The sequence below is a fragment of the Kwoniella newhampshirensis genome, chromosome 13 (genome assembly GCF_039105145.1).
Source record: "Kwoniella newhampshirensis strain CBS 13917 chromosome 13, whole genome shotgun sequence".
NCBI classification, from domain to species: Eukaryota; Fungi; Basidiomycota; class Tremellomycetes; order Tremellales; family Cryptococcaceae; genus Kwoniella; species Kwoniella newhampshirensis.
Genome location: NC_089966.1, coordinates 746,175 through 763,057, shown reverse-complemented (window position 1 = coordinate 763,057; position 16,883 = coordinate 746,175). Strand labels below are relative to the sequence as shown.

Sequence of the window (16,883 nt, the reverse complement as noted above, 5' to 3'; positions counted from 1 at the left end):
TATGTAACAAAATATTCATCTTTACAATAAGCTGGTACAATCAAGCCTTGACCTTCTTGGCCTTCTTCTTGACAGGAGAGTCCGCCTGGGCTTCGCTTCTCCTCTTCTTCTCCTTTTTCGGCGACTGACCGACAATCGGCTCTTCCACTGGACCCCCAGGGACATCAGGTCCCGGGGTGGAGAAACCAAATGCTTGATTTCTGAACTTGAAGAGATGCGTTGGTTGAGGACGTTTGGATGGGAGAACGGAGTCGGGATGAACGGAGGATGGTGTCTCGGTAGAATCCGGGACGGTCGTGGACAGGAAGGAGGGTAATGGTTGGGTTTCAGAGGTAGTTTCAGGCTCATTTGTGGAGTCATCGGGTGTAAGAAGCAAATGGCGAGTGACAGGTACTGGAGCTGCCAGCTGGTCAGACAGGAGCCTATCATGCACTGCGCAGATCACACTCACCGGCATAGTATTTACCCCCTTGATTCATTCGTGGAACAAATAAACGCATCCCACTCATCTCCTCACCTCCCTCCACTCGCAGTGTCTCGGCGTTCTTCCCGTCCACATCCATAGCCATAGCGTCAACTAATCCTGGTCCAGCTGTGGGTTGTCGACCTTCCTCATCCACCACGACATGTGTGGGCTTGGATGTTCCCGCCGGTGTCAACTTGTATTCTTGGTGTTTAGTCTTGAGACTACCAGATACTTTCCCGTCCTTCTTTCGGGGTACCGAGACGGCCATGGCTGAAAGACGCGAGGGTTTGAGCTGAACATAACGTCAGCAGATGTCATTCAGTCATAGGCGAAAGAGCAAGAACACTGACATCTCTAGGAGCTCTGATCGCCCAGACTTCGACGCCAGGCTTGGAGGCCAATGCATCCCATTCGAAAGGTGAGTTGACAAAGTCGGTGGAGACCTTGATTTCAAAGAAGCCGTTGGGTGGTTGAAATTTCCTGAACGACGATGGTCAATGACCCAGGCGAAACTTGATATGGGACACCCAGAGCGACTCACGGTAAGCTCTTTCCCGGTCTCTGAGCGGTAGAGTCTGACGCAGTCACCTGCTGCCGTCTCGGTGTTATCGTCTCCAGATCTCCCTCGCTATCCGCTTCGCTGGATTCGGAATCATCAGAGTCGTCGCTATCAATCTCTTCCGGTGTCGGAGCTGGAGGTGGAGCTTTTCCTTTTGAACTGGACTTTGCTTTGGGCAAAGCAGTGGACGAGGATGCTGATGCCATCATGTTGTCGTTGTTCCAAGACGTTTCGCGTCGTGGATAGATCTGTGAGGTGTAAGGATGATCTAGTTGATATCGCAGATGATTAAATCTGTATGAAAAAGTTTGAAGCGGTGTGGAGGGGGGGTGAATGATTTTTGTGTGGTTTCAATTCTGGTTGGGACCCTGGAAACGCGGGGAAGTTGGGAACAAAGTGACTGCTACTTCACTTACATCTCTGTACGACAGCCATTTCAACCTCGTCCCATCTGATCCTCACTGACTTGATCGTCTCAGCTCACCGACAATGTCTTCATCAACAGAGCAGACCACTCCGGAGAGCACGTCGTCTTCCAAGATGACCGAGCCGTCGTCCCCTGACATCGCGGCAGCGGAAGAGCTCGAGCTTTCAGACGACGATCCAGCAGCAGTCGACGGGTTGGAGGACGTGTCGGACGTCAAGGACGCGACAACCGGGTCATCACTGCCGATCGAACCTGGCTCAAACGTCGCCGAGGCGGCACCTGTCAAGCCGAAGAGTAAAGTCAGAGCCGCAGCGGCCATGCTTGAACAAGGGACAACGAAAACACCAAAAGACAGACCATCTCCAGCTGGATCATTCCGCTCCATCCCTGTATCCTCCCATTCCAGTCCGCACAAGCTATTCCCCGACAGACTCGGCTCTCCCTCACCAGCATTCAGCTCACGGTCACTATCCAAGTCGCCACGGCCTCTTGAACTCAGCTCTCCGTTTGTCGCTAGATCTACCAGTCCAGTGAACTTGAACTCGACAGATCCAGTGACTGTTGAACGATTCTCCGACGTCTCGCTGACGGACAGTCCGTCGAAATCCGGATCACGTCCCTCGCCCTCGACTCAGTCCACACCGAACTATTCGTTGTCACCAGCGCCTCCGCCAGTCGATCTCACAGAGATGCCTCCCGAATCCGTCGTCACTCCCCCAGCCAAGGATCAATCGTCCGTGACCTCCTTCTTCACTACTTCGACTCTCGGCTTCGGCTTCCCGACGACCTCCCTATCCGCGGAACCAACGTCCCTTCAGCCCTCCAGATCCACGTCGACAAGTAGTCAAGGAGGAACTCATGCAGCTGGTACCTGGCGATCTACAGTCACCAATCTGCTGTCTGGCTCTCGGTCGATTTCATCCACGTCTCCTCTACCCACACCATCTGCATCTCTCCCCCACCTTGCCGAACCGTCCTCTTCCAAAGGTCCCGCCGAGTCATCACACAACACTTCCACGGGTCTGCTACTACACCGTGTCGAGTTGACGTCCGCGTCACGGGATAGAAGAATCAGTCAACAGACAGGAGGTCCGGACAAGATCCGGGAAGGGTTTGAGCGCGTCCGAGGGGAGATGGAAAGTGCAGCGAGAGAGATGCGTCGAGAACGGGAAAGCAAAGCGACAACGGCTGGTCCGACTGAGCCCGATGATCCAGATGGCATGGTCGATTGGGTGTTCTGGGGAGCTGTCGTGCAGGATTTTGAGGAAGTTGCAAGGACAAGACCGAAGGAGCTTTCGAAGGCTATTCAACAGGGAATACCGCCAGTAATCCGGTAGGTGTCTGTATGCTGACGTTTCATTCGTGACGATGCTAATCAAGTATAGAGGAGCTATATGGCAGCTCATGTCGTCCTCCAAATCGACAGCACTCGAGGATACCTACAAAGCCTTGCTCAAACTAACTTCGCCTCATGAGAAAGCGATTGCCAAGGATATCAACCGTACATTCCCAAACCATAAATTCTTCCAGGAAGGCGGCGGACTCGGTCAGGAGGGACTGTTCATGGTGGTCAAGGCGTACAGCATGTAAGTGGAAGTGTTAATCACCTTGATTATACTCTGACCCTGTACCCAGATATGACCAAGAAGTAGGCTACACTCAAGGCTTAGCCTTCATCGTCGCCGCTTTGCTCCTCAACGTATGTATGTCCCGCGATCAGTCCGTAGTAGCTGACTTGTCGGTAGATGCCTGACGAAGAGGCGTTTTGTGTCCTCGTTCGCCTCATGGACTCGTACAACCTTCGATCTCATTACACTGCAGAGATGCAAGGACTGCAATTACGGCTTTTCCAATTCGACCGGCTGGTCGAGGATATCCTTCCCTTGATACATACGCACTTCGCCCGCAAAGGAATCAAGAGCAGCATGTATGCCAGTCAATGGTTCATGACGCTGTTCAGCTACCGGTAAGTGGCGTTGCGATATGGACAGAGCTAATCTGGTATGCAGGTTCCCGTTATCATTGGTCTATCGCGTGCTCGATATAGTCTTTGCCGAAGGTATCGAAGCCATCTTCCGTTTTTCGCTGGCGCTACTGCAGTTATCAGAAGACAAATTGATCGATCTCGAGTTTGAGCAAATATTGAACTATCTTCAAAGTGACCTGTTCGAGGTGTACAGGACTGAGAACGTCTCTGCACCTGAGGCAGAACTGGATCTGCATAGTGATGAAGAATGGAAGGCGAATGAGTTTGTGAGAGACGCATATGAGATCAGGATGTAAGTGTGGTAGGGATGAACTTCTGCTCAGTCACTTATCTACTCTTAGAACACCTTTCATGCTCGACTCTTACGCCTCGGAATGGGAGGAGCAATGTCGGAGTCAAAACAGGCATGCGCTTGAGGTGGACCAGCTGCGAAATGCGAATCGCAACCTCAGCTCACAAGTGTAAGTAAACTGTGTGTAATTTGAAAAAGTTCGGGTACTGATGGCTCTGCAGGAACCAACTCGAAGCATCTCTGGCAACCATGCAAGTACCACTTCACTGCACGATAACGCGCCGCTGACCCATTCACAGGAACCAAGAACACGTCGAGCTCGTTAGACAGTTGGTCATGTGCAAGATCGAGAAAGAGGAAACCGAAAATGAACTTGTACGGTACAAAATGTTGTGAGTGAAGCAGTCATTGCCTGTTAGGCATTTGCTGATACACAATCGCGACCAGATACGCCGAAATGGCTCACGCTCAACAGGACGCCCTCTCGACACATAGTCGATTATCAGGTGGCTCCTTACAATCATCCTCCAAATTACAGCATCATTGATTCCACTTTGCATAACACCATCACACGCATAGAAAGACGGACAACCGAACAGCATATCACCTCATTGTATCGCATGTACTGCATTGATGTCTATCGTACAACATGTACATTTCTTGTGCTCTAGACCTCTTTAGGCATCATAATCCTCGTCGACCTCTCTCTCTTCTCTGACAGCAGCTGGTGGCTGATCGACACCGACTTCCTCCATGTCCTCATCTTCTCCATCTGCATCGTCTTCGACCTCCCCGTTCACTTTCCCATCTCCGTCTACACTCTTTACTTCGTCCATCTCCTCGTCTTCTTCATTACTCTCATCGTCTTCATCATCTTCTCCCTCCGTGACAAGCAGATCCGACTCGGGCACGATATTGAAATTGACTTCGGCAAGTCGCTGATGTGGAGGAGGGAGACGGACCACGTCGAAAGATTCTGGAAGGACGGGTAATGGTTGAGAATTCAATTCATGTGCCAGAGTTGCGAGGTACTGTCGTTGTAGAGCGGTCATCAGCAAAATGCACTGACGAAGAAGAGGCAGAAGCGACGTACGTCCCTCGGTGGAGCTTCGAAGAACTCGTTCCGTTTTCTCATCTGGATAGCTAGCTCCACATCCTCTTTTTCAATCTTATTTGAACCCGGACCCGTTCTGGCCGCATGATCGGCTAACGATTGAGCGCTTTGCAATACATCGGCGGTGTATCCTGAACAGAGGATCACATGGAAAGTCAGCTCATTACCTTGATAGAAGCTCGAGAAAAGGAGCACGCACTATGAGCAAAGTCGAGAAGCTGATGAATCACTCGTTCGTCCGCATCATCGACGCCTTTTGATGCGAGGATGAGAGAGATGAGTCGACCGTCACGGGGGACTGCAAAGGTAGCGATCGTCAGCATGGTTTCCCGAGTGCATCGGTGTGGAGCTACTCACACGGCCGCGCGGGATTCGTCATGACGGACGATGGCTGCTGTCGTCGTGCAGAGTTTGCATACGCGGTGCAGAACGAAGATACAATGAATGATGTTTCTTCCGAGCGAGGAAAGGGATTAGAATGGAAGGGGATGAACGGGATCAAATCTGTTGTGTATACATCCTTCCTTCCCCCTCCACTTCTGCTTGACGTCTGCCTTCTCTGCATCATCTCCATAAATTAGCAGCATCTTTTCATCCTACCTTGTTGTTCTCACCTGCGACCACAGCGTATAACTGATACATCTCCCTCTGTGGTGGAGCAGTACTTCTGCTTCGGGGATCCCAACATCTACAAGAGCTGGTCGAGCCTATCCAATGACCAAGACAACAACCTAACGTGATACTCCCCCTTCAAGATGCCGTCAAGACAAACAACCCTCTTCTCCCATTTCGACCCGGTTGATGACACGGCTCCAGGTCCGTCGCGACCTCGTCCGACTCAGTCTCGAGCTCCCCTTTTCCAACACCGATCAGATTCGGATAGTGAAGGCTCAGATGGGATGGCCAATATCAAGTTGTCACCTCGGAAGCGGATGGTCGTCGAGCTGCCCATGAGCGCGCGGCGGAGTTTGAAAAGGACGGTGTATGATTCAGATAACGAAGAGGAGGAGGAGGAGGAGGAGATAGAGGACGTCGATTCTCGGAAGAGGAGTTCCCGAAGGCGACCGTCACCCGAGAAAGCGAAGAACGCACAAGATTGTCAATTTCGTCGACTTCGCCGGGACGAAGGGGACGCGACGGACGAAGATGCCGACGAGATATCTATTTCGCTGAATGAGTCCACAAGGGATAGGACATCGCCTGATTACGACGCCAAAAGTAGAAGCAGCATCACTACAGCGCGCGACATTCGGAAGGCATTGGAGGAAGAGAGAAAGCAGAGAGTGGAAGACGACAAGGTCGACGAGGAGATCACTACCTTCCCTTCCCCCAAGGCTACGGCACGTCGAACAGGCAATCGCTCACCAAGTATCGTACCTGTTACCTCGACCGAAGGGCGAATCTCACGGCGTACTCTGCGGAATACTCAGACAGATGACGAAATCATCGCTATACCCACCCCGCCCACTTCCCAATATCCTAAACAAGTGATGACCACTGCTCGACGTCAACGACCTACCAAGACTTCCACCCGACCTCGGCCGCTTGCATTTCGCAGAACACCGAGCGTGGTCGAGGTAGAAATCAGAAGCATGTCCCCCGCCGATCTGTCGGCTTACAAGGTCTGGACCCTCGAAGATTTCAAACCCGCCCCTTCAGCAGAACGCCCGGTCGAACGAACGGTCTCTGCTCAGGCTGCGAAGTCTCGTCTCGATCCCATAACGGAAGACGTGGTGCCACAAGGTCATGGGGATATTGTATTATCGGATGACGATCTTGCCATTGTGACGGATAAGGATGAAAATGATCGTCAAATGGAGAGAGTGACATCTGCGCATTCTAACAAGGCAAAGCAACCTGCATCCTCGTCAGTAGAAGTGATCATACCGAGTAAGTGCAAAGGAAAAAAGAGACAGAGACCGAAGGTCGTTTCGAGCAGTGAAGGCGAGGATTCGGAACCCATCATTGCGAAACCTCGTACCAAGCCGATCGCACGAAGCAGACTTCCCGCCGAAAAGTCAACTGCGCGGGACCGACAGGGGAAAAACAGAAAGCAAGGAAAGTTGAAGAAAAAGAAGAAGATTCGTGATCCAGACGCTGCTGGCGCGGATACAGAGGACGAAGAGGATGTCTTGGAAGATCTCAAAATGGATGAACCTGAACGGTTCAAGAGCAAGACTCGACTTCGGGAGAAGAAAGAGACAGCTTTCCAACGGAAAATCAGAAAGCTCAAGAATCAGCGACTTGGCATCGTGGAATCGTCAAGCGAATCGTCAGACTCAGGCGCCAGCGGGAAGACGTATACTAGCGACAGTGCGCCCCATTCAATCGGCTCGTCAGGTTCCGGGGAATTCATTGTGGAAGACGATGGCAAGGCTGGCCAAGTCCAATTACCTCACATGTTCTCCCTCGACTCTGCTCAAACTCCAGAATTCAAGTTCAAGGTCGTTTTCCATTACCTCGTTTTATTGGTCGTGAAAGGTCCCTCTATTCTCCCGTTGAAAGGAGCAAACGCAGATTACTTCATGCCGCAACTGCAGGACCTTCGCAGGCGGATGGAGGGTTATAACAATTTCCGTGTGCGAAGCCAGGTGTGGCGTAGCAACTTGGTAGCTGCACTCCAAAAATATCCAAATTTCGAGGTCAGTGGTGCTGTGTTGTGTATCTGGCAGGCAAATTGACACGTGACAACGTCGCAGGTTGAGGAGCTCGACTTTCCAGAGCCAGGTTGCGACGCATGTCACATGGGTGGTCGTCTGAGCAAATTCAGGGTGTCCTTGACCGGCTATCCTTATGATCGAGACAGACACGAACCGCTTGTTTCCTCCTCGGAAGAAGAGTCGAGTGATTCCCAAAGCAGCGCAGCATCCAGTATCAAACCGACAAAATTGCCTCGGTCGTTGTTGATGGGTGAGTTCGAATCGGCTGAGCCAAGCTGACATGACAGGCAAATTCTGCAAAGCGCGTGCCGAAGTCTTCCACGAGATATCGCATTGGGAGGATCGAATCCACTTCAGAATCAGGAAGCACTATCGCGATTTGCTTCGAGCAAAGTATAAGCCGGTGCCGAGCGACTCCGAGCTGTCATCTTCGGAAGATGACCCAGAAAGCGATCCTGAGGAAGTCCGAGAGCGGAAACAAGACCGGGAGAAGCGACGGGCGGCTACCCAAGCTCGTTTGGTCAGGTTGAAACAAAAGCCGTTACCTGAGAATCACAAAGATGTCGATCAGGTAACAGACTGGATGGACAGAATAGGCCTACAAAACAGAGTGAGCGGTAGTGTCCTAAAAGGCTCCCAATCTCCTGGCTGACGGGTGATTCTCATCGATAGGAATTCAGATGGCTGGAGGACCTGGTGGAACGCTCAGGACGGTTGGAGCACGACAGGAGTACCGATTAAGCGGTCGGTCCGGGTTCTTTGCTACATCCCATATGCATTTCGATGCCGAGTCAGATCACAGTATGTATGGATGGAAAAATCATCACGCCAGACTCTCTACGATTGAGGATACTTGAAATAGCAGCACAATAAATTGATGAGGATCATAGTGCCAAGGTGCACAGGAAGGAAGTCAAAAGGGACAGAAGGGCTCCCTGCGCGTGGACAAGCCGGGTATGACTTCCGTCAATCGCAGCTGGCGTGACGGTCGCCGTACCGGTGGCAGAGGCAGTGGCAACTGAAGTGGAGCTTCCGATACCAGTCATATTGGTAGTCGTTGTCCTACTCCCAGCTGCGGATGAGGCGGACGATACCCTGTTTGTTTTGATGATCAGCGTTGACCGTGTCTGGATGACGTGTGATCGACTCGCGCTTCAGTGGCTCGTTGGGAGTTGTCGTTTGTCTCGACCATGAGCGTATCGATGAGCTGTATAATATTGACATCAGTGAATCTATCTTGAAGCTGATAACAGATATAATCACGTGAACTACACCGTTCGATAGCGGGACATCGGCACGTAAGATCGAAGCGCGATAACGGCCCACTTGGACAAACGGATTGTGACCGTCTGTCAGATACGTGAGAGGCTGCCCTGCAGCTGTGACGTAGACGGAGCCTGTATGGAGAGTCGGTGAACAGACCACAGTCCCGTTTATGATATATTTGTCCCATTGATCGCGCAAGTCATCAGCGATAACGTTACAGATCAGTGGACAGTCTTTCAGTCCTACACACGTGATTGTGGAGCACAGAAGTCTGGAGGGTCGTATTGAACGTGGAAAAACTTCCGGTGGCTGTGGTATTGCTGAACGCGCCATTGACAGGGATGAAGATTGTACAACCATGACAAGTCGACACGGTATCGTCGAGTCCCAACATGGAGATCGGGTCGCTGGCGGAGGTAGCGCCGAGATTGGCGGCGGGAGCTAAACCTGATTGAGAGAGAGTTTTCAGGAGTGATGATGGCTATTGAAGAAAACTTCAGCTGATCTTTCTCCTCGATGCTGACTATGTAAGTAGTGAGAGACATACCACTGCAAGGACCAATAGATACGCACAAAGGTCAGCAAAATTTGCCTCGTATGCAGGGACAAGGGTTCTCACTCGCCTTGTCTATAGGCTGGAGATAGAGATTCTCATGACTAAACTGTGCCCCAGAACTGGTCGCATTCCAATTATCCCCCCTGATCAAATCGTCCTTTCGTCCGGACTTTCTCCTGTAGTCACACTCTCTGCAAGCTGAAGGACGATGACCTGAGTTTGGTCGTCGGGGAGATCGACGGTGGGAGAACAGAGTTCGGTGAAGGCGACTGTGTGGTGACGAAAGGGTGTGATGTCTGTTGATGATTTCAGGGTGGCTTTGACGATCTGGCATACGCGATTGATGGGTCATTTCATGGTAATCAGCCAACTTGATCACCCTTCAAGTAAACGAGGTAACGAACAACCTTGACTTGCATGGAACGAGAGGAGAGATAAGAGATCACCGTTGGCTAGCGGATTGGTTGATCCGCTGTTCTGCCATGCCTGCAATACCATCCGGCCATTGACGACCACACCAGTCACCCTAGTCGACACTCACCGCATCGACGGGAGCGTAGATCGTGAATTTATCATCTGAGAAGAGTCCATTGATCAGGGCAAGACCGCTCTCAGTGGTGTTGGCGCCTTGGAACGCTATCCATAGACTGTTCAGACCAGCTTGCGAGAGCGCTGAATGCATTTCTGAGAAATAGACTGTTGAGTTGTCGCTTGGGAGACTGGTTGCTTGTCTCAAATCTGGAAGGAATATGAGGATGAGCTATGAGACCATGGTGGTGACTGCTTGCTGAAGCCTCCGAGGGATACGATGGATGAAGTAAGACAACAGTGGACGGAGCAACGAGATCAGTAAGTCAAGGCAACGCTCGAGGAAGCATTGGAGGCTGTCTGCTACATATCGCCCCTGATTGTGTCACCGACCTCTCTGATCGACAAGTGACAGACTTGACGTCAGTCACACATCATTGCGTCAGTCCCGGCAGACACGACGTACACGCCATCATGACACACACACATAGCCTTGTGTTGCGCGCTGCGCCTTGACCGACCTGTAACAAGGAGGGAGGGGGGATCGGTGGCATGTCGTCATTGGTCCCCAGATCGATCAAAGCACCCTTCACGACTTCGAGCGACAAGAGATGCTTCAGAAGGGATTGTATCTTGCCCCTATGCAAGCACGATGAATCTCATGCAAGTCAAGACAACTACTGGCCACAACAGGGAGGTCGGATCGTTCATTGTTCCAGCTCGAAGGATCCGTATACACGTGACTCGAGTTTTCGGATGATCTCTCGTCCAGCACCTCTCATTCCAAGCTATGGCTTCCGAGGTTTCAGTCATATTCCTACAGTATCTGTGCAATTTAATCATCGACATAGACGCATGCTGGTACCCACACGAGCGCGGCATGTCGCCCGGCTCAGCAGTAGAGCGACCACATACTTGCGTCGACCTCAGGCGCCCGTCCTCAGCTGTACATGTGGTTGTTCGAAATTTCAACCTGGATTTTCCACTTTTCAATCTCGACCGATCATAAGCCAGTCCCGCACCCAGCTCGGTCAATCAGGCCCCTTTGGACCAAGTCGAGTCTCACGCAGGAACTGTAGTACGAGGACAGGAGAAAAAGCTGAATGGTGTACGGAGACGGAAGAAGGACAAGCGAAATTGCTGGCGACCGCCAAAGCTAGAGTGGAAGTTTATCGGAAGACCATCAGCGAAGTCGGTTGCCGTGACCAGATCGTCGACCTGACGTGATGTAGCTGACAGTTGTGATCGGTGGGACTGTTTAGGAACCAGATGCTACCGACGTTCAAGCTCAGATAGCTCGAGCCAAAGTGCAGAAAGAGCTTGCTCCCCTTGCCGATGCCTGGGACAAATATCTGGAGATGAGAAAGGTGAGTGAATCTCTCGTTCCCTCAGCTCACTGCAGAGAAAAGGACATCACCTGACCTTGTTATCAGTCCATCATCGACATGCAACCTCATCTCAATGACCCCGATCCTACCCTTCGCGAGATGTTCGCAGCCGAACACCAAGATCTCCGTTCCAATCTCGACGAATTGATCACCAGTTCTTTACCTCGGCTACTCCTTCCCCCCTCACCTACTGCCTCCTTACCCGCGATGATGTCCATCAATGCCGGAGTCGGCGGTATCGAATCGGCGTTGTGTACCGAGAGCATCGCTCGGATGTATATCCGTTTTGCGGAGAAGAAAGGATGGAAGACGGAAGAGATCAGTAGGGTCGACGGGACAGGTGGGAAAGGTGGTGGGGGAATAAGAGAGTTGACAATCAAGTTTGAGCCTTCTCCATGGGGCGGTGGCGATGAGAGTGAAGGCGCGAACGAGGTCTATGGATTGTTACAGTGGGAAAAGGGCGTACACAGGGTACAGAGGATCCCGCCAAATGAAACCTTGGGGAGAATACATACTAGTACTGTTGCCGTCGTGGTGAGTACAGACCGGGCGCATGAATCATCCCACTGCCTGATCACGAAATACAGGTCCTACCGATCTATCCAGATACCGAAGATGCGCCGTTAGTAGATCCGAAGGACGTCAAGATCGATGTGATGCGAGCACGAGGAGCAGGCGGACAACATGTGAACCGTACCGAGTCGGCCGTTCGGCTGACTCATATTCCAACCGGTATCACTGTCTCGATGCAAGATTCTCGAAGTCAGCATCAGGTGAGCACAATCTTCAATTATCTTCATCCTCCATCAACGACTGACCCGCCCATGATGGAAAGAACCGAGCGTGGGCGTGGGATATTCTCCGAGCTAGACTTTCTGAGAAGAAACATAACGAGGACGTGGAAGCTCGACGAGCGAGTAGAAGGAGTCAGGTCAAGGGGGCGGATCGAAGTGACAAGATCCGAACGTACAACTTCAATCAGGTCAGCTGGCATATCGATTACGATAGGACTCAAGCTGACTATCGACATGTGCAGGACCGATTGACCGATCACCGTTTTGGGTTCAGCATCATCGGATTACAGAACGTCCTCGACGGAGATGGGTTGGAAGATGTTATCACGATGATGAAGAAAGATCTCATGGAACGACGACTAGAAAGTCTACTACAAGGAGAAGAAGACATAGATTATTAACATGCAACATAAGCACCACTCATAGCAAAGCATAGGACCGGACATGCATATATCTTCGCATCTTTCATCGTTACTCATCTACCATGCTATGATGTGTCCCCTCCTCCGAAGAACTTCCGGATATCGCCTTGCTTCTCATCGTATCCCTGACTGCCTATTCCACCCTTTTGACGATACACTCCATCGAGATGAGTGGTGATGTCGGTGCAGATGACACGGATGTAAAGAGGAGAGAGCGATTTGTCAACGGGCTGATCGAGGGGAGGTGCGGCTGGAGACGAAGAGGGTGAGACGGGTCCCAACGGGTGAGTGGTGAGATTCGCTGGGACGGTGGAGTTGGTTTCGTCCTGCTTTCATGATCAGTGAACTCCAAAGGGACCCTTGAGAGAGGATACATACGGCGTATCCGACTTCAGCTCTGGTCCATCCAGTCTGCAAGTGATGTCAGCGACTGTCGTAGCAGCATCTTTCAGTTATCCGAGGAAGGGTCTGTCACATACATTTGTCATTCCTAGATGGGGATTGGGATTGTCAGCGCCACCGACCAACACTGGACACCACCGATTCAACTTACCTCTGTAATTCCATTCCAGTGGTTGAGCCGTCTTCCTCCTCGCCAACAAGGCGCCCAAGAACTCCGCGTTGAATATCCCATGAGCAACAACCACGAGATGTCGACAACTCGGCGGTTGACCATGACATTCTTTCAGAGCAGGTTCGATGAACAGTCTTATACTGGAAACGCGACCAATCTACCAGTATCAGCATATCACACCACCAATATGCGATATGCAGGGAGCAGGAACGGAGGTTCAACTCACGCTTCATTTGCTCTTCTTCGGACGTCATCGAGACTTTCTCCAGCAGGGAACTTGAATACTCTTCCAGGTTGTCGTTGCCATCCTCCCTTTTCTCCAAATGGTTTGTGCTCGGCTACCAACATCGCAAGGTACGAGTCAGTATCTCCATTGTTTCACATTTCTTGTCGTTTCGCAGGGCTGACAAGCTCATCGTGAGGGAACACGCACCATCTCCAAAGTTCTGTTCTCTCAAAAGATCAGAGGTCGAGAAAGCGGGTTTCGGTTCAGCTTGATTCCGATAGATCTGTTGAGCCTGTTCAAGCAGGTATCATCATTATATCAGCTTGGGCGAGCTCCTTGATAACAGATCAACAGATGGACATACTGTCCAGTTCGCTCTCAACAAGTCTGAAGCGAAGATCGCATCGAATTTCGTACTCTTTAATGATTCTCCCAAAGCTTTCGCTTGCTAAGATATACCGACCAGGAACGATCGTCAGCGACAAAAGACCTTTGGTGGCATTCGGAAGGCGAGACATACGTTCATTCCTTACAGCAGCAAATCGAAGCAAATGGGAATCAGCTTAGCTTCACTTGAGAGGAAGATCGTAGCGATAGGAGGGAGAGAGTAAGATCGCCCACTCACCATGTACTGATAGAGGTGCATCGGACCATCCTGCCCATAACGGTTTAAGGTTATCTGTCACCCGCATCCAAGAAATCAGTTCTCGAGTACGATGCGATCGGCGATCATCGATCGATTGACGTACCTGTGGACTCTCCATGTCGGACCTTGATTCACCGATAGATGCTCAGCGTACTGGACATTTTACGATTGCGAGATCTTACTTACGACGGTGATGGTGAGCATGTTGGTAGTGATGAAGCTTGAATGTATAGACGAGATCAGGAATACGAGATCAGACGACGCAGACTGGAAAAGAAAAAGAAAGAGTTAGTGACCGGTTAATCTACGTTGTGTGGGTGTCGTTAACATTTCAATCCGCTTGGCCCTGAATTCACAATCTACTCGACTCGCACTGAGATGATACCGTTGTGCATAGAGTCTACAAGCAAAAGAGTAAAGATGGAAAGAGTTGTACGAATCTCATGCAATGTCAAAAGCCCCGCTATTGTCCCAAATACCTCGCCGACTGTGCCTCGCCCCAGCATGATCACCCTCACTTATAAGAAATCCCAATGATGATCACCCAAGATCTAATCCTTGTAAGACATCGCCTCTCTGTCGTCCGAGGTCAGTCTCGCCCATTCAAGACATAATCTGTACACGTAGACTGGAGAACATATATCAATATGGCGCAGGTGTATCATGCTTGCAGCTATCACTCACTCTCCATATCGATCTTTCGTCCAATTGTGAACATCCAATCCCTGCCAGCTTTGGCAATCTTTCTCAGGTCCGCGTCACCATCAAGCTTGCGTGTGGTCAATCCTGCCGACTGGAAGGTTCCTCGAGTGGCGTTAGAAGCGGCAAGCATCGACTTGGTGGGACCAGAGAAGTACGCATGGACGTTGTAGATTTCCTGGTAAAGCTGGGAGATTGGGATATAGTGGAGCCTAGAGTGATCGATGCAAATGTTAACTGCAGTTCTCGGAGCACACTGGCTTTTACTTACCAGGGTTGTAACCACTCCGACATGAACTCAGTGTAGACTGTGGACTTGAGTACGGCACTCTCTGATTTCAGCTGCATCTTGCGTCAGCCACGCAGTGCCTCCTTTCATATCACGCTCGTGGAAACTCACCAAAGCGAAAAGACGAGCTGAGTAACCCATACCGTCGATATCGATGAGATACTTGTGACGCCAGTTTTCACCAAGAGGAACCGCATCGGCAAATCGATGATCTTTTCTCATCCCGTCACATCCGCCGGGATATTGGGTACATCCGACAGCTTTGGTGAACGCGACATCCATGATATCGGCGTTGAGTTGACCGATGGGTACGGCGGCGGACACAAAGTTGTTGGTTCCAGGAGGGTCAGCAAAAACGACTGTCTTGTTGACTTCTGAAGTGTCCGAGGTCATCTTGATGAGCCTGCGTGTTTTCCATCGTGGTTAGCTACAGTCCGCTATGCGATCCATGGAGGCGTAGCTCACCTATGACGCTGATACTGAGCAAGGAAACCGGGAGGACTACTACCACCACCGGTGGTGGCACCTCGCCAGAAGATATCGTCGCTCTTCTCCTCCCAGGGCGTCTCCATGTCATCCACATCCTTGATGACCATGTTGACGGGATCCCAACCATAGGTATATCGCTTGGTCGAAGAGAAGTAGTAATGACTGGGAATAAGAATATCCGAGTATCCAACACCCTTCGCAGGCGAGAACATGGGGTACAAAGCGTGAATTGTTCGCCAATCCGAGAAGAAGTGACCTTGATTGTAGTGGGCCCATGGGTGAGAGCAGAAGTCATATTTGTCGTCGACGTTGGCGGGGAAGTAAAAGTCTTCCGAGACTGCATCGGATGTGACACCGGCATCGGCGAGACGAGAGATAGGAGCTTGACCCTCCTTGAGCTGAGCACGTAGGGAGCCAAACAGACGACGAGCTTGAGATGAGGGGTCGCAAGTACGTCGATAGGCCTCCCAAACGTTTCCGTCTCCTCTCCAATCAGGAATAAATTCTCCTCCAAGCACATGCTCGATACCCACTGCGAGACGTCAGGTTACTCTTTTTCCAGGCTTGGCTAGCTGACTCACATGAAGAATCAGCCGTCAAGTTTGAGTACAAGTTCTCCTCCCACGGTACCAAGATACGACCTTCTGCCTTTTCGTTGATAGGGAAGTCCATGTCCGGTAATTTATCTTGGAACTTTTCCAACATGACTCTGAAACCTTTTGCTCTTGCTCCCACTTCCGAGTCGTCGAATCCCTTTGATACGTCTATCGTTCTTGTCTGACCCTTCTCCACTCTGACCAGATCGACCGAAGGTAAGAATCCAACTTGGATACATCTCCTCCTCAACTCTTCTCCCGAGAACAACCAGAACGGTCTGAGATCCCTATCCAACTGATCGTACTCATCGATGATGATCGTTCCATGTTCTTTCGCAAAAGCGAACCATTCGTCGAACCCTTTGGGTGGATCCTTGTTGTATCTCTTCCTGTACTCTGCGACAGCCTCCGCGAGAGTCTTGCTCTGTCTCCGGATCTTGTGATCGAACTCGTCTTCGGCATCCGCCATGAGCTTCGGGATGGGATGATGGATCGGCGGTCTGGGAGCTTGTGCTTTAGCTCGCAGGAACTTGGACCGGATGACGGATGATGAGGCTGTCGTCCATTTGTGGGTATGGGCGAGAAGCTTGTTACCTCCAGGTGTGAAGAAGTGAAGGACGAAGAGCAGGACGACGGCACCACCAGCAAGGGCGAGGACCCTTGTCCTTGTCGAGACGCCCTTGGGATTGGGCATGGCGTGTGATCGATGCCGATGTGATGGGATGGGATGTGAGTGAATACCGACCCTACAGAAAGATGGTATGTGTGCGAATCAAGTCGTTGTGAGTAGAACAATGCCTGGGTCGCTGCTATCTACCATTGCTACTCGAGTTACTACCACTGCCAACTCAAATACCTGGTTGGAATGGCTCGACGCGTGTGGCATCGGGAAATGACGGTGAATG

General features: G+C 51.1%; 9 protein-coding genes across 9 annotated transcripts; 3 read left to right on the top strand and 6 right to left on the bottom strand.

Moving 5' to 3' along the window:
• Positions 1–40: 40 nt before the first annotated feature.
• On the bottom strand, positions 41–1,231 carry IAR55_006242 (uncharacterized protein; the record flags this gene model as incomplete). Its single annotated transcript, XM_066949327.1, has 4 exons — positions 41–399; positions 452–758; positions 817–946; positions 1,008–1,231. 4 exons carry the CDS (start codon positions 1,229–1,231, stop codon positions 41–43), a joined length of 1,020 nt encoding a protein of 339 aa, XP_066800335.1.
• A 283-nt stretch (positions 1,232–1,514) lies between these two features.
• On the top strand, positions 1,515–4,278 carry IAR55_006241 (uncharacterized protein; the record flags this gene model as incomplete). The annotated part of the gene is made up of 9 exons (XM_066949326.1): positions 1,515–2,785; positions 2,838–3,038; positions 3,088–3,151; positions 3,198–3,418; positions 3,462–3,731; positions 3,781–3,900; positions 3,953–3,982; positions 4,031–4,123; positions 4,179–4,278. 9 exons carry the CDS (start codon positions 1,515–1,517, stop codon positions 4,276–4,278), a joined length of 2,370 nt encoding a protein of 789 aa, XP_066800334.1.
• Positions 4,279–4,408: 130 nt separating this feature from the next.
• IAR55_006240 (uncharacterized protein) lies at positions 4,409–5,224 on the bottom strand (the record flags this gene model as incomplete). The annotated part of the gene is made up of 4 exons (XM_066949325.1): positions 4,409–4,762; positions 4,825–4,976; positions 5,045–5,143; positions 5,203–5,224. 4 exons carry the CDS (start codon positions 5,222–5,224, stop codon positions 4,409–4,411), a joined length of 627 nt encoding a protein of 208 aa, XP_066800333.1.
• A 376-nt stretch (positions 5,225–5,600) lies between these two features.
• IAR55_006239 (uncharacterized protein) lies at positions 5,601–8,246 on the top strand (the record flags this gene model as incomplete). Its single annotated transcript, XM_066949324.1, has 4 exons — positions 5,601–7,487; positions 7,545–7,755; positions 7,808–8,115; positions 8,178–8,246. The coding sequence occupies 4 exons, from the start codon at positions 5,601–5,603 to the stop codon at positions 8,244–8,246; spliced, it is 2,475 nt and encodes an 824-aa protein (XP_066800332.1).
• Positions 8,247–8,389: 143 nt separating this feature from the next.
• IAR55_006238 (uncharacterized protein) lies at positions 8,390–9,104 on the bottom strand (the record flags this gene model as incomplete). The annotated part of the gene is made up of 3 exons (XM_066949323.1): positions 8,390–8,600; positions 8,657–8,712; positions 8,769–9,104. The coding sequence occupies 3 exons, from the start codon at positions 9,102–9,104 to the stop codon at positions 8,390–8,392; spliced, it is 603 nt and encodes a 200-aa protein (XP_066800331.1).
• Positions 9,105–9,474: 370 nt separating this feature from the next.
• IAR55_006237 (uncharacterized protein) lies at positions 9,475–10,409 on the bottom strand (the record flags this gene model as incomplete). The annotated part of the gene is made up of 4 exons (XM_066949322.1): positions 9,475–9,654; positions 9,745–9,813; positions 9,869–10,065; positions 10,343–10,409. 4 exons carry the CDS (start codon positions 10,407–10,409, stop codon positions 9,475–9,477), a joined length of 513 nt encoding a protein of 170 aa, XP_066800330.1.
• A 202-nt stretch (positions 10,410–10,611) lies between these two features.
• IAR55_006236 (peptide chain release factor 1) lies at positions 10,612–12,438 on the top strand (the record flags this gene model as incomplete). Its single annotated transcript, XM_066949321.1, has 6 exons — positions 10,612–11,046; positions 11,118–11,222; positions 11,289–11,777; positions 11,831–12,016; positions 12,079–12,225; positions 12,280–12,438. 6 exons carry the CDS (start codon positions 10,612–10,614, stop codon positions 12,436–12,438), a joined length of 1,521 nt encoding a protein of 506 aa, XP_066800329.1.
• An 86-nt stretch (positions 12,439–12,524) lies between these two features.
• On the bottom strand, positions 12,525–14,109 carry IAR55_006235 (uncharacterized protein; the record flags this gene model as incomplete). Its single annotated transcript, XM_066949320.1, has 10 exons — positions 12,525–12,785; positions 12,838–12,870; positions 12,939–12,949; positions 13,013–13,173; positions 13,260–13,371; positions 13,467–13,551; positions 13,624–13,703; positions 13,885–13,938; positions 14,009–14,030; positions 14,092–14,109. The coding sequence occupies 10 exons, from the start codon at positions 14,107–14,109 to the stop codon at positions 12,525–12,527; spliced, it is 837 nt and encodes a 278-aa protein (XP_066800328.1).
• Positions 14,110–14,456: 347 nt separating this feature from the next.
• On the bottom strand, positions 14,457–16,672 carry IAR55_006234 (uncharacterized protein; the record flags this gene model as incomplete). Its single annotated transcript, XM_066949319.1, has 6 exons — positions 14,457–14,533; positions 14,590–14,816; positions 14,876–14,946; positions 15,005–15,296; positions 15,359–15,914; positions 15,964–16,672. 6 exons carry the CDS (start codon positions 16,670–16,672, stop codon positions 14,457–14,459), a joined length of 1,932 nt encoding a protein of 643 aa, XP_066800327.1.
• Between the last annotated feature and the right edge of the window lie 211 nt (positions 16,673–16,883).